An 18164-nucleotide genomic window follows, 5' to 3' on the forward strand; every position below is an offset into this window, starting at 1 on the left:
ATCTTGAAAGTTATAATATGCTTATGGCTGGCTGGAGAAGGAGGTGCCTCTGAAGTGAGCTGACCTCTCCCCCTTCTTGAGGCCTCTCTCTTCCCCGCGGGGGGGCTCTCCAGCACCTCTCTCATTCACTCCCAGGAGGAGCCTGGCTCAGAGCAGGAACTTGAGAGCTGCTCGTCAAACAGAGGACTGTCTCCTCAGCAGAATGGAAGCCCTGTCTTGGGGAGAGGAAGGACAGTTGGAGGCAGGAAGCTGCTCTGGCCAGATGGAAATCTCTAGACAGTGGTCCCCTCGCACGCTGCACTCAGGAAAGAAGCTCGTAATCGGCCTGTCACTCTGTTGAGGGTGTGGGGTGCTGGCCTCAGGTGAGGGAGGAAGAAGCTGTGACGGAATCTGAGGGGGACAATTGCTGTTTGAGCTGCGTACTGACACAGAGAGGCACCGGAGGGGTGGATAGCCGTGGGGGGTGTGAACCCTTCTGAACCTCGACTCCCTGTGTCTACAGAACAAGCTGCTCCCTGTCCCGCCTCGGTCTGCCACGCGGTGGTGGGATCCACGCGGTGAGGGGGGCAACGGTGCTCTGTGAGCCTCAAGTTTTGAATCAACACAAGGGACGGTGCTGGCAGCTGGACCCCAAGAGGTGGAAATAAAGTAACAAGTTACGGCTCCTCGTCACCCGTGCGTGACCACCTCACTCCCTGGCACCTGTTTGTGCCAAGACACTGTGCTAACCACCCCCACCTGACCGACGACCAGTTTCAGCAACAGGGGAGACACGGGCAGCTGGTCTAGACCGGGCCGAAGCTGCCTGGGGCCCCGGCCCCCCCCCCCCCCGCCGGACCCCGAGGCCAGCGGCCTGACTTCCCCATCCTCTGAGGTGGGCTGCCACGGGAAAGGGCCTGCCCCACGGCACACCCTGAGAAAGCCCACCAACCGGCTTCTGTCGCAGGAAACCCTGGAAGCCATCAAGCCCCCCTCTACTGCTGGGAGGTGCGTCCTGAGCACAATCCATATCTACGGCAGCAGTCGTTCACCAAACTCCAGAATCTTCTGAGCGTTTTGCTAGGGAGGGAGCGGGGGCAGAACGCGCACCATACGACACCTCTAGTTATTCCTGTTAAAATTCCAAATTAGAAAGCCTGGCGATGTCACCATCTAGTCTTTCCTGATCTGCTACACAGCCAAGCTTATGAATAAACAACCCTCTGTGTCGGACCCGCCGTGCAAAGCAGCCAGCTCTCTGCCATGAGAGCGCTGACTCGAGTCTGGGTCCCGAAGGCGCCGTTCCGGGTTAGGCTGGCAAGCGTAGCATGTCCTACGGATGACCGGGGCTCCGCAGAGGGGAGCTTGGGTGCTGTCTGCAGAGAGGAGCCCCGTGCCGCAAAGAAAGGGGAAGAGAGCTCACCCCGCCCGTGCTGCTGGGTGATGGCGCCCCGCTGCCCCCCGGGGCGGCGGCCTCCCTACCCTTCTCCACGAGCTGCCTCCAGCGCCGCGCCCACTCGGTGAGCTGCTGCGCGTACGCCTTCTCGATGCGCGCCCGTTCGTGCAGGCAGTTCATGAGGTCGCTGCACAGGCGGTGGCCATCGTCGATCCGCTTCACCGTCCGCTTGTAGTTCCCAACCTAGGAGACAGAACCACACGGTGAGGCCGGGCCCCCTCCTGGGACTGGGGCAGGCCTCACCCCCGCGGCTGCACGCATAGCCCCCATGCCAGCCGGGCTCATCCACTCTTCCACTCAAAAGGCACCCTGCGTTGTTAGATGACAAGCTCCCCATTTTTATTACTGGCAGGAACATTAAAAAAAAAAAAATTCAGAGCTCAAAAACCACGTGGCCAACGTCCACGCTCTGACACCACGGGCCAGGGAGGGGGACAGACCAGCACAGGCAGGGCTGTGGTGGAGGGAATGGCGAGCTGAAGGTGCCCAGAAGGGCATCTCATGTAGACCAAGGAGTCAGGGACAGCTCCTGGAGCAAGTGATGTCTGACTAGAGAGATAAAAATAATAATAATAATAATAATAATAGTAATAATAATAATAATTTAGTGGCTTGGATCTAAATGATTCTATAATTAATATTACAGAACTGGCTAAAGACCTTTGGAAAATCACTGGTATAAACAGGTTTCAGGCACCTCCCACTTTAACATCATCCCATGCTGGATTATTATCACTTCCCGATTAGAGCCCTCAACACTCTCCCACCTTCTGAGCACCTACTATGTGCCAGGCAACACAGCAGGTGTTTTGCACCTGCAAGTACTGCCCTGCCATGGCAAGTAGGAAGAAGATGAGAAAACCAGGGCTTAGGGGATGACCTAGGTCACTAAGATCGGGGCAGCAGCTGAAGGCAGCACCTCAAACGGCTCCGGGTGGGACCGTCTCCATGGCAAAGCTCAGGCTCCTCTCTGCTTTGACCAGTGTTAAGGTGAGTTTGGACTACATTCTCTCACATATGAAAAGAGAGACTAGCTCGTTTAAATTATCAAATTATCAAATATAGGGGCGCCTGGATGGCTCAGTCGGTTAAGCATCTGACTTCGGCTCAGGTCATGATCTCGCAGTTCATGAGTTCGAGCCCCACATCTGTCTCTGTGCTGACAGCTCGGGGCCTGGAGCCTGCTTCGGATTCTGTCTCTGTCTCTCTCTCTCTGCCCCTCCCCTACTCTCTCTCTCTCAAAAATAAACATTAAAAAGTTTTTAAATAAACTATCAAATATAAAAGAAGAATTAAGAAATATTAGTGGCTGCACTGGAGTGAGGATCAAAGTGTTCACCAGACCTCACCTAGAAGGGCAGCGCGGACACTGGGGTGCTGGAGGAAATGTGGCAGAGAAACGATCATGCCATTCCAACCCTTCCTTCCCACTCGCTTCCAAAATCTTCACCAATTTTTACCAACTTTACCATTTCTGAAGGTCTCTCTGCTGGCTGATCCCTCTCCTATTTCACCCCTGTTTAGACTCAGTCTGGAAGCTCCTGCAGAACAGAGGACTAGGTCCCACTCCTACACAAAAGGGGACAGTCCTCGCTCTCCCGGGCAGGCTGCGGAGACCGACAACGGCACAGCCTGTTGAACTCCGGTTTACGAAGAGTTCACACTAGAGTTTCTCCTGCCCTGAGCAGAACTAACCGAGGGGAGGGGGGCAGTGGTGAAGTCCTTGAAGAGGGACAGAACACGGGGGCCCCCGGAAGGGCATGGGCAACAGGGGAGGAGCTCTGGCCCCTCAGGAAGGGCTGTCGCTGAGGCCAGAGAGGACCCCGCTCCCATGGGGACCAGCAAGGAGCCCCGGAGGCCAGGCGGCCCGGGCAGCCTTCTCCACCAGACGCCGAAGTGCACGCACAGCTCTGGGAGCACGCGGCCAGGCGGTTGCTCCTGACCAAGACGGGCAGCTTTCAACTGTATCCTCAGCAGGCCCTGTCATTAGCGAGGCAAAAAGCAAGCGTTTCACAACCAGCTGGAAGTGACACCGAGTGCTCACTTCCCTTTAAAATAGGGTCCCACTGTCATTTTGAAATCTATAGCAGGATGGAAAAATAAATAAATAGCCAACAAAACACAACTCTGTGTCGCTGAGCTGGCGGCCACAAGGGCTAAGATCATTGCAGCTCGATTCAGGCTCGACAGGCAACGTGAGACCGTGACGCGGAGCTGGCTTTCACCTGTCACCAACGATATCCAAACTGGTAATCAAGATCACAGCGTGTTGGCTCTCCAGAAACCTACCCACCCCTCTGCTTTTCAAAAGCCTCGTAAAAAAATTTTAGGGAACAGAAGAGGGTATCTGTTAAGAAGGCACACGCTGGTCCAAGCCAGGTCCTGAGCAGTACCTCAGCTGCTGTTCGTACTTAAGGACAACTCTTGAAATCTGAAATCGCATTCCCAGCTGCAGCAAGGAATGCAGGCAGGACGTTTCCAGAATCACGTGTTTTGGGTTTAAATGTTGGCCGCTGTGACCACTGCTGAGGCCAAGGGGAGAAGGGAGTGGTCATGACAACAGGCACTGAGATGCTCTAGGAACGTCTGCCCTACTGGGCTTTCCTCCGTTAAAAGGCTACATATGGGCTCGAGACGCCTATCCCTTTAGTCTACACCCAGGGACGTTCACCAGGAAGTACTATTAACATCTGCACAAACTGCCCAGTGACAGAGCGATGTGGCCTTCCCGCTCCCCTGAGCAAGGTCCTGGCGGTCAGGGTGCTGACAGCTGTTTCTCTAGACTGAAATATAATCTACGTATAATAAAATTCACCCTTCACAGGGATACAGTTAGACGAGTTCAGATGCATGTAAGCTGTGTATACCAACACCGTATCAAGGTACAGAAACTTCCATTTCCCTGCCTTGTCTCCCATGCCCTCCTGCAGTCAGCCTCTGCCCCACATAGCCCCGGCAACCACTGATCTGATTGGCGTCCCTTGTGGGGGCAAAGGTCAGGCCGCCCCAAGCCAGGCCACTGTGGCATGAAGATTATTTTGAGTTAAAAAGCAATCAAACCCCAACAGATTCAGGAAAAGCTCTTTACCTCCCCCACCCCCGACCCCCCACTGCCTAAAAAGGATCTGGATTGAGGACCTGCTCCAGGAAGAAAGCTACCGTATGCCACAGATAACGTTATTCTATGAGCTAGGTGTGGTGGACAGAGAAGGGCCCAGGAAGGCCTGTCTGATCAAAGTTCTCTCTGTCCCATTGTTTCCTGGCGGCTCGGCAAACATCTGTCCACCAAACATTGACTCTTTTTCATTTACCTGTGAATTACATTCCTTCCCTTTGAAGCCCCAGACCCCTAACCCTTCTCCTTCGTTCAGGATGACAGACATACCTCGCTTTGCCTGTCTTCGGAATATGCCACGTCTGTGTAGATTCCCCAAGTGTACAAACTAAATTTTTTCTTCTTCTGTTAATCTGCCTCATGTCAATTTGATTCTTAGTCCAGCCAGAAGGACCTTGAAGGGCACAGGAAATTCTTCCTCCCCAACACCCTTTACCAAGACGTCCGGGATAAATGGAACCACCCAGCATGTGGCCTGGCCTTTGAGCCGGTTCCATGTTATTGTCTCGGTCAGTAGTTCATTCCTTTTTACTACCAAGAGCTGTTCTATCGTGTGGAGACACTGCCATGTACTTGCTTGCCCTTTCGTCCTGTTGAAGGACACTGGGGTTGTTTTCAGTCTGGGGCAATTACAAATAAAGAAGCTACAAAGATTCCTGGGCAGGTCGAACACTTAAGAGTGGGAATGTTATACGATAAGCACACATCCAACTTTGTAAGAAATTGCCAAACCGTGACCCCAAGCAGCTGCACGTTTCGCCTCCCGGCTGCAGGGTACGAGGGTTGCGACTGCTCTGTGCTCTCCTTGGCACTTGGCGCCGCGTCGGGTTTATTTTTGTAATATTTTACCATTTTGTTTAGTACGTGGCAGTTGTCTCACTGTGATTTTAATTTGCACCTTCCTAACGTCTAGTGATGCTGACAGCCTTTTCTCGCTCCTGTCTGCGCCCATATGTCTTCTTTGACAGAGTGTGCTCTCTTTGTTTCAATACATTAAAAAAATTGAGGTATAATGCCGACTGGTTTTTGAAGTGCAAGAAAAGTTAATTTGCAAATATGTGACACAGCGATTGTATGATAAAGTGAGGACATACATGGTTAGCTATTTTTGCTTTACCAGTTTGGTAGTTTAAAAGTTTCTCTCTTGCTTTTTTCTTTTTTTTATAGTTTTTTTTTAATGTTTTTATTCATTTTTGAGAGACAGAGAGAGAGCACAAGCAGGGGAGGGGCAGAGAGAGGGAGACACAGAATCTGAAGCAGGCTCTAGGCTCCGAGCTGTCAGCACAGAGCCCGATATGGGGCTCAAACTCATGAACCGTGAGATCGTGACTTGAGCCGAAGTCGGTCGCTTAACCGACTGAGCCACCCAGGTGCCCCTCTCTCTTGCTTTTCAAAACACTGGTTTATGGGGTGCCTGTGTGGCTCAGTCAGTTAAGCAGCCCACTTCGGCTCAGGTCATGATCTCGCGGTCCGTGAGTTCGAGCCCCGCGTCGGGCTCTGGGGTGACAGCTCAGAGCCTGGAGCCTGTTTCCGATTCTGTGTCTCCCTCTCTCTGACCCTCCCCCGTTCATGCTCTGTCTCTCTCTGTCTCAAAAATAAATAAATGTTAAAAACAAAACAAAAGAAAACACTGGTTTGTTCTGAGATAGCCAAATGGCAGATAACTTTATGTAGAAATTTAAAAACTTAACAAGATTTCTTCCAAACCTTATTATCAGTTGATTTATTCACAGAAAGCCCGGTAGGGTCTGAGGCCACCTATGTTTCTAAGTTCCTCTAAATTCAGGCTCACCCCCTCAGATACCAAGATACTAAAGGCAGACACTCACCACACATGTCCCTGGGTGCAGGGCTGGGGCACCCCCCTTCCTCAGGGGCTGCCCAGACAAGGGGAGGGGTGAGAGGTGGGGAAGGTCTACTGGAGGCAACATCCAAACCAAATTTTCAAGGACCAGTAGGACGCTGGCCAGGTTAAAGGCAAGGAGAGAAGGAGAGGGACACATCTGGAGAGAGAGAACAGTATGGGCGACAAGCTCTGCCAGCAAGGAGACCCGGGGGTGCTGGCCATGAGGCATGGAACGTGGAACACAGAACGCAAGGGAACGACTGGCCATTTCGATGGGGGGTTGGGTGCAGCTGGGGGTGGGGGTATCAGATGGTGAGATATCTTGAGGGTCAGGCGTTCATCCTGGAAGGTGCCACGCTCAGGGGCTGGGCGGGGGGCTGGAGGGGGAGGGGGGGCGGTTTCAGGAGTGCGAAGCTTCCAGAGGAGGGTGCGAGCGTAACCTCCTCAGGCTGGGGCCTCAGCAGTGGGGACAGAGAGCGGAAAGGTAGGACAAGGGACCGCTCTGTCCTCCGGGTGGCAGGTGGGGGCAGGATCCCAGTGGCCAGGCACCTGGCCGGGGGCGGGGGGGGGGGGCTGTAATTCATGCAGGTTGGGCTTGGAAAGAGCAGAACCACCACCTTCTAGAGTCCTCCAGAAGCCGCTCTCCTGCCCCCACTCCTCCTAGGGGGCCACACTCCTCCCCACCACCAAGCTCGCTGTCCCCCGGGGAATCAGAATCACTCCATCCTCTCTCCACCCACAACTCCCTACCCTGAGGCCTGGAGGGAGCCCCTAGCAGTCAGCCCACCTCTCCCTTTCTCTAAGTCTGACTCCAGTCGTTCCTCGGGTTTTCCTCCACCCCAGGGGCTGAGAATCCAGCGTCAGACACACCTTGGGCTTCCAGTCAGCTAAGACGAGTCTGGGGCTGGAGGTGCAGTGATCCCTGTGCAGAAACATCTGGGTAATTGGGAATCAGAACAGAGACAGTGGGCTCTGTCCAAACCCCAGCAGGCTTATAATTACAGGGGTGCCGGGAGGGACTGTTTATAAACAGGTCGCACCAGCTCCTCGTTTATCCTCTGGGTGGAAACAGTCTGGAACTGCCTTTCACAAGGACGCTGCACAATGCCTGCTTCTCTGACTTTAGAGCCAACTTATCCGGACCAATCCCATTCTGTAGAGCACGGTGGCCAAAGGCAACAGGAAAGCTGGAGGATTTGGAAGCAGCCCAGTGAGACCTCCAGGCTCCCAGGCGGGTGACAGGGCGAGCGAAGGCAAACCCGCAGCTCCTCGGAGCCCCCCACCTGTAGGCCTCCCAGTGCCAGGGCTGGGCCCCAGTACAGGCTCAGCTACCATCACCTATGCTAACCACAGGCCACTGGGTCAGAGGAACCTACAAGGTACCATGTACTGGTCATCTCAAGTACACCTTCCATTTTATTCTTTGTGCCCTCCTCTTTGGCTGTTGACCACCAGACCCATCACAGACAGATTACCTGTTACAGCCTAAGTCCCAGAGTGAAACCAATGGCCCAAGTGAGAACGGAGCCAGGCAGGGCCGCCCCAAAGCCCACACTCTCCTACCTGAGCTGCCTTGGCTTCCTCCTGCCCGTGGCTCATCTCAACACTACCAACGCTCCCAATGGACTTGGGGCCCCCCAGGAGCCCCAGTGAGGTTGTGGCTGCCTCACTGCCGACTCGATGCACAACAGAGTGAGGGAGTGGCAGCCTGTGCCCCAAAACACCCTGCCCTCCCCAGCCAGTTCCTGTGTCCATGCCCCCAGACAGCTTTACTTCCTGCCGTCCCGAGCTGTGCAGGCCAGACCTGCAGCGCACAGGACGTCAACCCCCAAATACCGTGCGTCTCACACTGTGCCCTAAGAGGGTGTGGACCTCCTCATCCACCACTCTTCCCCTGTAGCCTTCCACGGGGTCTGCCACACAGCTGGCACTCAGTAAGAATGTAAGATAGGACCAGAAAGTGACTACAAGAAAATACAGGTGACTTTGGGCTGGGCAAGATCCTTAAAATTTCAAAAGTCAAAGCTGTGCGCTTACATGCATGCGTGTGTATGTACATGAATACATCTTTTTTGCATCAAAAATTAAGGATTTCTGTTCAGAAGCCAACACCACGGACAAAGTTAACAGACCACAAACACTGTTTCCCAACCTGCTATGTCTAAATTGACAACACGCTAAACTGGAATATCCCAGTAAGTCCTATATACCAACATGAAAAAGGCCCCGAGGGAAGTCGGGCAAAAGGTACGAACAGGCAACTTCAGAGAGAAGCAAAGTCCAAGGGGCTGACGGCAGCGAGGCGCTCACACTCATGTGATTGGGGAAATGCCCACGATCTCAAGGCTCTTCACCTGACAGACTGGCAAACCCCAGAGAGTGGGAACTGACAAGCGTGGGGCAGGGGGGCATACGGCATATGGGACCCTTACTGTATACACTGGGGGAAGGTAGCCTGAGGCAGGCCTGAGAACAACCAGGCAGTAATTAAGTCATTAAGCAGACACATGCCCTGTGAGGACCTGGCGATTTTGTTCCTGAGTCATCCCCACAGAAATGTTCTCTTGGGCTGTGGGCACACAGGAGTCTTCACCCTGGGGAATGCATGGGTGAATGGTGGGGGGGGGGGGGGAGGTGTGGCACACCAAGGCGGAGGCAAGCGGCGGGAAAAGTGCAGGACTGGGGTACAGACCTTGCGACCTGCACGGACCTCACGAACAGAAGGAAACAGAACGGCAACGGTGGGCAGCATGACAGCCTCGGTGTGAATTAAAAACAGCCGCACACAAAGCAAGGCTATCAAGTTTACGAGAACCCGGGCTAACACAAGCCACAACACTAGAGAAGGGAAGGGACTAGTGTCAAAGGCAGGGAGAGAGATGGTGAAGGACGTGGGTGTTGGGTCGCATCCCACCTACCAGTCCCAGCTGTCTAATGAGGCGCAACTTGTCTTCCCCAGGGAGGCTTCCCTGAGACCAGCTGTCCCTGCAGGACCACCAAGGGGGAGCACCTGTAGCACCTGCACTTGCAGACAGGTGGGGCCAATTCCCCACCATAGGCTCCTGCTTGCTGGTCCACGTGGGGGCCACGAGAGCCCTTCCAAACACTGTCCCCATGGCCTGCAGCCACAGCTCGACCCACACGGGTCACGATCGTGCATGTTCGCCGCCTCCCTGCCCCAGCCGGACTGCAAGCCGCTGGCCACAGGCATCACAATGAGTGTTTCTCAGCAGCAGCAGCAGCATCATAAAAGAGCATGTCAATGCTGTGCCAGGCAGTGTAAAACAGCTCTACATGTGTCCCCTCCCGTGACAATCATCAGCAGTGGATACCATTAGTGTTTCCATTTTATAGAAAAGGAAACTGGGGTCTAAAGAGGCAGAGTCGCCCACGATCGTGCAGCCAGAAAAAGGAAGAGCCCGCCTTCCAGAACCTTCCTCGGGCTGAGAAGAGAGAGAGTAAAGCCAAGACTTAACGAGTCAATGTCAAGTGATGTGTGTGTTTCCAACCAGCCTTATGGGTCCCAGGGAAGGCCACAGCAGAGTTCAAGACAGAGAAGTAACGTACGGGCCCTGTTCCTGATTCCACTGTGTGCCACTGAGGCTCATCAGGAACCCCAAATCTGTAAACTACTAAGACCACTTGCCGAAGATGACCTCGATTTCATGCCCAGAAGGCTTATTATGCCCTTTAACCTGGGACACTGAAGGCCCAGGCACCACAACTGCTCCTTGCACATCCTGGAAAGGCAGGTTCAAGGGCGAACCAGTTGTGCGGAGCTGACCGGACAGAAGGAAAAGCCCTTGGTGTTGTCCCTCCCTCCCGGCAAGTCCATGGAATCAGAGTCAAATGTTTTATCCAAAGCTGATAAAGTACACGGAGAGGCTCCGGGACATTCTGAAAGACAAGGATGAAAAATGACTCTGTTGGGATTCCTTAACTACAGGCCTGCAGACGGTGGGGAGATTGGCTGAATGAGCTTCTGTTACCTGGTTTGAGTCCCCCAGCCCCCAGCCCTCTCTGATGTGGCCGCCTCTCAGGAGGGAGAGGCAAAGGCCTGCCCCGAAACAAATGGCCTTGTGTGGGTCTCTCTCCCCACGTTTCTATTCCTTCCGCTGTAAGGCAGAAGTAGAACTGATTTCGTAAGGACTAAACACACTGGGCTAGGACCGGTTTCTTCCCGGTCGGGTGCACTCTTAGCCGGGCTCAGGCATCGCTGGACAAGACCGGGCCATTTCCGCAGGTTGTCCATGGGGGCGTAGGATCAGATGACCTCCAAGGGCCCTTCTCAATTAGAGGATTTCTAATGGAAGGGTCTGTCAACGCTACCAGCTGGCCGGCTGCCCCTGAAGCCCTCATACCTCAATTTCTGACAGCCTGGTGCCACCCTCTTGCCACACACCGATGTGTCATCAACACCTAACTGCACCAAGAACTGTGGGAGGGACGAGGGATACAAACTTCTGTGGTCCCTACCTTCCTGGGGTTTGTGGTCAGATAAATAACACAATTACAGACGGTGACAAGTTCTGGAAGGAATGCCCTGGGTCATCGGAGTTGCCTGAAGGAAAGGGTGTCTGTGGCAAGAGCAGAAGAGAACTCTGAGGGGCAAGGCTGCTTTCTGAAGGCTTGAGGCAGGATATCAAGGCCCCACGGAGCATGAGCCACACGAGACGCCACCCCCTCGGGGAAACTGCCCCCCCACCCACCCCAGCTCACCCTCCCTCGTTACTCCCGTATGGACACATGTAGCTACAAGCCCAAATGCGGTAACACAGTGGGTTCCGAGGGCAAGGACCGTGCCTTTATTCTCCGTCCTCCAGGCCAGGCCCACAGAGGGCACCCCGTAAGATCCTCTCAATGCCCGAATGCCGCTGGAGCGGGAATCCCCGCTCCACGCACACAGGGAGGGACGGCAAAGTTGCTAAGCGCTCAGCTGGACACACGGGCAATGAAGTAACTCGTGATCCTTTATTTACCAAGGTCTTAATCCAGTGAGCCATTCCAGCTCTCCTCACAAAACTAAAAGGAATGGACTGTTGGAGCACCACCAGAGAGTACCTCCAGGGATGACGGATGTCACTAACACTCGTGCCGATCTGGAAAGAGCCGTTTAAGCAGAAAGCAGCAGAGAGCCCCGCGGCTGCTTCACTCATGCTGACGAGGCTTTCCTTCAAACCCAGGATCCGAGTTAGTTCGGCCCCAGGTCTACCCGTGCCCCAGGCAGGCCTGGAGCGCTCCAGGCCTGGGCCTTGGGGTGTCGCCACTTCCCCACCCACGTGCCTGGTGGGGCGCACGTCATTTGCCACATCCCGCACACAGAGGCAGGGGGGCCCCACGGTGCCAGCGCAGAGCCTCCTGTCTCAGCCTAGCCCAGCCCCTACTCTGAACCTCCCTTTCCGAACGGGGTCACCATCGACTTCAGGGTTGTGCAATCTGCTGGAAGCCTGAAAGCACCGGGGAGCGCGGACTCGCTCTGGAAAACCCTCGAGTCTGTGCCTGCTTGCAAGCTGTGCTCTGGCGCCCCTTGTTCTACGGGGCTCCACCTCACTTCTCCCCGCTGCCTTCCAGCTGGGCTCACCCACCATCTGGGCTCCCAACTCACCCTGCACTGGAACCAGAGGATCTAGGAGTTCCCCACCTTGGTGCTCCCCTGAACCGGCCCTAACCTCACCGGGCTCCGCCTCCTCAAAAGGGGGTAATGTCATTCACCTGGCGGGGCTCCGGGAGCCCGATCTGTGCTCTGGCTGCCTCTGACCCAGCGCCAGTCCCGTCTCACTCCGGGGCCTCGCTCCGGTCCCGGATCCGGTTTTCAGCTCTCGCTCCCAATGCTGACCGGCCCTGCCGGCCGTGCCTGGAACTGTGCTCACAAAGTAGGAGGGTGAAGAAATGAGGCTCCTTACCCTGCCACGGCACCCTGTACCGCTCGACAGTTTCAAAGCACAAATCCCAGCCTTCAGCACCGTGGAAGATCAACTGCTTATCGATCTTTAAAAATTTTTTTTTCATCGTTTTTTATTTATTTTTGGGACAGAGAGAGACAGAGCATGAACGGGGGAGGGGCAGAGAGAGAGGGAGACACAGAATCGGAAACAGGCTCCAGGCTCTGAGCCATCAGCCCAGAGCCCGACGTGGGGCTCGAACCCACAGACCGCGAGATCGTGACCTGGCTGAAGTCGGACGCTCAACCGACTGCGCCACCCAGGCGCCCCCTTATCGATCTTTAAATGTCCCAAATGACGAACGAAAAAAAGAAGACCCAGAATCCCAGAAATCCCGGTTCTCAGGTCTAACTCCGAAGGCAGAACACATCGTGTCGAGAGGAAGGATGCGTTTAAACAAAGTTACTTCAGAGCTGACCTCCTCCTAGGGTGGCCAGCGAGGTTCACTGTGCTCTGCGCCCTCAGCAGGCGATGCTCGGCGTCAGCAAAGGCCCGGCGACACCCATGGACTTGTCCCGAGCACAGCACACGCCCCACCTGCAAGCCATCACCCCCAAGACTCCACCCTGGCGCTCACACACGCTCACCCTTCAGCTGAGTGCCCGGGAAACAGCACGAGAACACAGCTGCCCAGTGACTAGGTCACTACCCTCCCTGAGTCTCCCTCACCCCAGGCAGGCGCTGGGTGAGGGGCACCCCACTGCCGTAAGAGCTGCCGCTAACCTGGATGGTGAGCCGGGTCTTGCCAGGTGCGCCAGCCAGGGCTCGCTGGCAGCTGTTGTCGGAAGCCCTAACAGTGAAAGGGGGCAGGGACAGTTAGAGAGCTGACAGCAGGTGAACCCCTGGGGCACAAAGCCAAATTACCCTGGGGGGAAGACTGCCGGACTGGAAAAGTGAGAACAGCACTTCCTCTAGGCGGTGCCCCCTTCCTTCCAGGCCCAGCCCCTCCCCAAATCCCGCTTCCACAGTCCCCCCACCCCTCCCTGAGTCCCCTGCCTCAGAATTCCTGGTTCTACCTTCATGATTCCTGCAACCACCCCACACAACACACACACACACACACACACACACACACACACACACACACACACACACACGGGCTGCCTCACCTTAACTCCAGGACTGGGCCCCTCAGCTCCAGCCCCAAACGTCTGCATACAAATGTCTCCATGGAACTAAGCCAGCACGGCCTAATTGAGCATTCAAGAGCCCACCAGCTCTAAAATTGGGTAATTCTATTTATTTACTGAGTAGAAAGGGAAAATGTTGTATCTTACATGGCTTAAACAAGTTGCTTTCACATCAATGAGATCAAACAAGAGAATAATTTATCTTTAGAGGACACGCGAAGCACCTTGAGTGTTCGATTCTCTCAAGGAACGGCTCCTTACGTGCAGTCTGGATGGGGGGGACAAGCCCGTTCCCGTGTACGTAACATGCACGTGCAGGGCCGAGAAGCGGGTGAGCGAGGAGGCCACACTCCCCGGGGCTCGGGAATCACGGCCAGGCCCTGTGGAGGCTGACTATAATCCCCGAAAGCATCCCGAGGAGGAGAGGTCCGCCTAGGAACCCGGGCAGGCTGTCTCTCTATTCTGAGCCCAAGGGTCACACGCTCGCGAACAGCGGCGCCAGGGTCCGACCAGACAGGACCAAACCGTCTTCACGCTGAAGCAGAAGCATTAAGTGTGTGGCGCTCAGAGCAAAGGGACACTTCTCTCCTGTAAGCAGCTCCCGGGAGGCTGAGAGCTGGGGCGAGAGAGCAGTTCCAGAGGCAGGCGCCTGGGCCCAAACCCTGGCTCTGCCACTGACTACTTCCGGGAAGCTGGGCATCCGCCAACCACCCGAGCCTCGCTTTCTCCACCTGCAAAGTGGAGATGACCATCTCAGAAGGCAGTTGTAAGAACTGAGAACACCCACAAAGCCGGAGCAGGGGCCTGGCACAGAGCACGGGTGCATTAAATGCTAGCCGTTATCACTGTTTTTCATGTCTAAACTTCTCGTTGTCGGTTAACGTTCCTTTTAACACGTTCTGCTAAAAGTACACGGACCGTAAGCACATAGCTTATGCGCACACAGCTGGGTGACTTAGCAGCGAGTACACGCTCACGCATGGGACACGGGGGCAGGGGGACAAAAGTCCCTGCTCGCCCAGAGCGACCTCTAACACAGCCCTGGCAAGCCCACTCGGGGTGGGGGGAGGGGAGCCCCTTCCGCATCCTCAAAGCATTTGCTCTGGACCGTTTAAAAGGCCCTTGTATCTGTTTTATTCATGCCGTGTCCCCAAGGCCTAGCACGGGGCCTGGCACATGGCAGCGCTCTATAACTGTTCACCGAAAGACTGATTTCTGCCCACTATTGTGGTTATTTGCACACATATTTTAATTCCAAATATTTCACGCAAGCTTATGAGCAGAGCAGGTCTTACCACCTAGCATCAAACCTCTTCCTTTCTCTGACTTACTCATGCATCCAGTCAACGATCATTCAGCGTGTCAGGCACCGTGCTAAGTCCCAGACACCCAGGCGTGAGAATTTGAGGATGGAGAATCGAGTCCTCGCCCTCAGGTTCTCAGAGCCCAGAGGGAGACGCACAGGGTGAGACTACACGCTGGATGGGCCTGCGGGAAGGCCGCCTGAGCCCCGCCAGAAGGGGTCAGGGAAGACTGCCTCGAGAAGGAGCTGGAAGGAAACGGAGATCAGGCTGGAGGAAAGACCACGAGGAAGGCAGGCAGCGCCCTGTGGACGGGAGCCTGGGGGTGCTCCGTTTAGCTGAAGCCCAGGGCAGTGCCGCTCAGGAAGGACCAGGTGGTTCAGCAGCTGCCAGCACGGGCTTAGGTCTTAGTTATGCTAACGAGTATGGCTCCACTGTGGAGGTGATGCAGAAAACAGAAGCTTCCCATCCCCAGGGCAAGGAATCGCACAGGTTTGCTTTTCTGGATGAGCCGCCCTGGCTTCAGGCTAGAGAACAGACTGAACACAGCACAGGGGAGGCCAGGGCCCTGACCCTCCATCATGACGCAGCAGGTACTAGTTTGCCTGAAAGAATGAATGAATTAGAAACTTTAGGGAAATTACGGCCTGCCACCAGCCTGCCGGAAGCTAGGCCTGAGCACGGTGGGATTACGACAAAGCCGACGCACCCACAGACAGGCCGTCACGCGGAGGAGAACTCCGTCCAGGTCTGCGTACGTCAGGGCGGTGGCCGGAGAGCAAGTGGAATAGGTCACTGCCACAGAGCACCAAGGTTGTTGTTTCCATGTGCCTTGTGCCTCTGCTCACCGTCCCCCTGCTGCCCTGTGACTGCCCGACATGGCAAATGTTGGCTCTGGGGTCTCAAGACCGTGGACTCAGCCCAGGGTTGGACCACGGCGGCCGCCATCAGGCTCTGCGGAAGCCACAGACACAGGGCACTGGCATCTTCTGAGTATGTTACCTACGAAACTCGTCTAGAGGGACGGGAGAAGCGCACCCCGTTCCACGCGGACAACTTTCCAGGCCAAACGGCACTGCGTGTGGAAACGCCCGCAAGTGATACCCCGTCTCCACAGTCCGAGAGGAAGCTGCAGGGGGAGGTTTCTGTGAAGGAGGCACCTGCCGACTCTTCGGGGGCCAAGGTTCCCAGAACATGTTACAGCAAGACACTTCTGTCCTCTTCATCTCCCAAATACTCTTCTCCTCCAAGGCTCTTGGCGCCCACAGAGCGCGCGGTACGGGTCAGCCCCAGCCTGGCTTCTCCGGGGAGATGTGAGCTCTAAGCGCACATATGACCGGCGGCTGAGCAGAACCCCTGCCTCGGGGATGAGGCGGATTCAGAGCCCAGTTTCTGAAGTTAGCAGTAGGCCCTCCCAGCCCGGCCACCAAGGGGTCCTCGGAGACCCGGGCAGCAGCAGGCCTGCAGGTGACAAACCCGCCATTTTGTGTGCGGAGCCCCCGAAGACAGAGGAGGCCAGGCTCTCCTAGGAAGCACTGGTGACACTTGAAAAGCCCCACAACTCGCAGCCGAGGCTCTCAGTGCACCGGCCCCAGAGCCAAAGAGAAGACCCAGGAGCAGGGCCTAGAAGCAGCAGACACGGTGGGAGGGCCCTCGGGCTTCTGGAGCGAGCCAGAGCCAGAGCCAGAAGACTTGCCAGAGGTAACCGAGCCCCCCACCCTCGCCGGGAAGCCTGTGGGGAGGGGACGTGCCAGGCTCCAACTTGCCGAAGAAGCCACCCGCTTGCTGAACAGCACCCCCGCCCCCCGGCCCCAACCTACCCAATCCCACATGACTTCCCGCCTCCAAAGAATTCCCGGTCTTCAGCCCTCTGCAAGGCCCTGCTCATTCCAGCCTCCAGACTTTGCTCCAACCCAGAAGCCTGCCCCATCTCCCTGCTCCCGACTCAAAGTCCAGCCCTACCCACCCCACACACCTTCCCTGGTGATTCCAGCCAGCAGGCTCTCCTCCTCTGAACGCCACGACGCCCAGAGGCAGACTGCGGCTTGGTCCCACGGCCCTCAGACCCCGTGGAGGCCAGCATCCGTTCTCCACCCAGAGCCTTCCCCACGGGGCCCTTCTTCTCTAAATGGCTCATTCTGTGTTGGGTGATACACAAAATGTCCCCTCCAAATACCCACAAGCACTTGCATTGATATTAGTTCCTGTGGGTCATCTGTCCTCCCACAGATCAGGACCTGTTCGCTCATCTAGCAAACATGTGAGTGCGGAGTGAGTACCAATCCCGCTCGTCCTCCAAAGCACCCTTCCTGCCCCTCCCCCAGGGGGAGCCCCACTTTCCGCCGCACTCTCCAGCCAGCCTTCCGGCAGCCCACACAGTGATCTGTCTAGTGTCGGTCTCTTCCCACGGGAGCTTACCTCCAAAGGTCACAGCCAAAGGCTCCTGGAGGGTGGGGTCATGTCCCTCCTGCGCAGGCACATGGCCAGCATGCAGAAAAGGTTTCTGGAATGACCCACTCCAGTGAGTACCTTTCAGCAGAAAGGAGCAAGACTGAGCATAAGGACTTCTCCACCTTGAGACCACAAGGCTGTGTTGAGATTTGTACAGGTCTGTGGTCACAACAGCGAGAAGACACCTTTCGTGGGCAAGAGCGACCTTGCTGGCAGCTTGGAGAGATGCGCAGCTGGCCGCGTGCACCTACACCACTCAGAGCCTGACGGGGCGGGTTCACCCTGAGTGATCGCGCCACCCTTCAGCAAACACCCATCCCGGAGGAGGAGGAGGTGGGCAGCATGGAGTTATACAAGCTGAAAAGTGATTTCAGAGACAGCATCACAAGATGAGCTGACCCTGCCTAGAAAATAAATCGTTGGCCTTAGCATTCCTCGGGCAAAAGATGTTCTTGGCCGTGGACGTTATCGCAGCTAAGAATTTAACAGGGAGCCTGAGAGCTTCAATCAGCGATAGGACCTGTTAAAGCCACTCGATTTAATATATGCTGACACTATATACTGGCAACTTCAACCTTTTTTTTTCAAAGCAGCAGCTGAAGGCTTCTGCAGTAGCCCTATATGTAGATCCCTGATGTCCCCAGAGCAGTTTCAGCCATCGACTGGGAACTCAAACGATGCCGCCAAATGCACCCTGCAGGAACAGGTGATGTGCTGCGTGCGTGCTGACCCCCAGCGCCCACATCGGAGGGACAGAGCTCCCCGCCAGCACTTGTCCTGAAGCCCCCTTTCCGCTTTCCACACGCTCATTCCTGGAACCCTCACGACAATACTGGGATATAGGTACCATTTTTACCCCCATCTTACAGATTGGGCAATTGAGGCAAAGAAAAATTAGTAACTTGCCCCAAGCGCCCCCACCCTCCACCCCTATGTAGTTAGTG

At 55.5% G+C, this 18164-nt stretch overlaps 1 protein-coding gene across 6 annotated transcripts in view; it reads right to left on the reverse strand.

Annotated features, from left to right (window-relative positions):
* PACSIN2 (protein kinase C and casein kinase substrate in neurons 2) overlaps positions 1-18164 on the reverse strand; it is a 135534-nt gene that overhangs the window by 19316 nt on the left and 98054 nt on the right. For 5 of the 6 annotated variants that reach the window (XM_045465623.1, XM_045465621.1, XM_045465624.1 and 2 more), the window contains one exon: positions 1462-1618. In XM_045465623.1, coding sequence (XP_045321579.1) covers positions 1462-1618 — 157 coding nt within the window. Of the gene's footprint in view, positions 1-1461; positions 1619-9314; positions 9336-18164 lie in introns of those variants that run through there. The other variant, XM_045465619.1, reaches the window with a different exon arrangement.

This window comes from Leopardus geoffroyi, chromosome B4 (genome assembly GCF_018350155.1).
Source record: "Leopardus geoffroyi isolate Oge1 chromosome B4, O.geoffroyi_Oge1_pat1.0, whole genome shotgun sequence".
Taxonomy (NCBI): Eukaryota; Metazoa; Chordata; class Mammalia; order Carnivora; family Felidae; genus Leopardus; species Leopardus geoffroyi.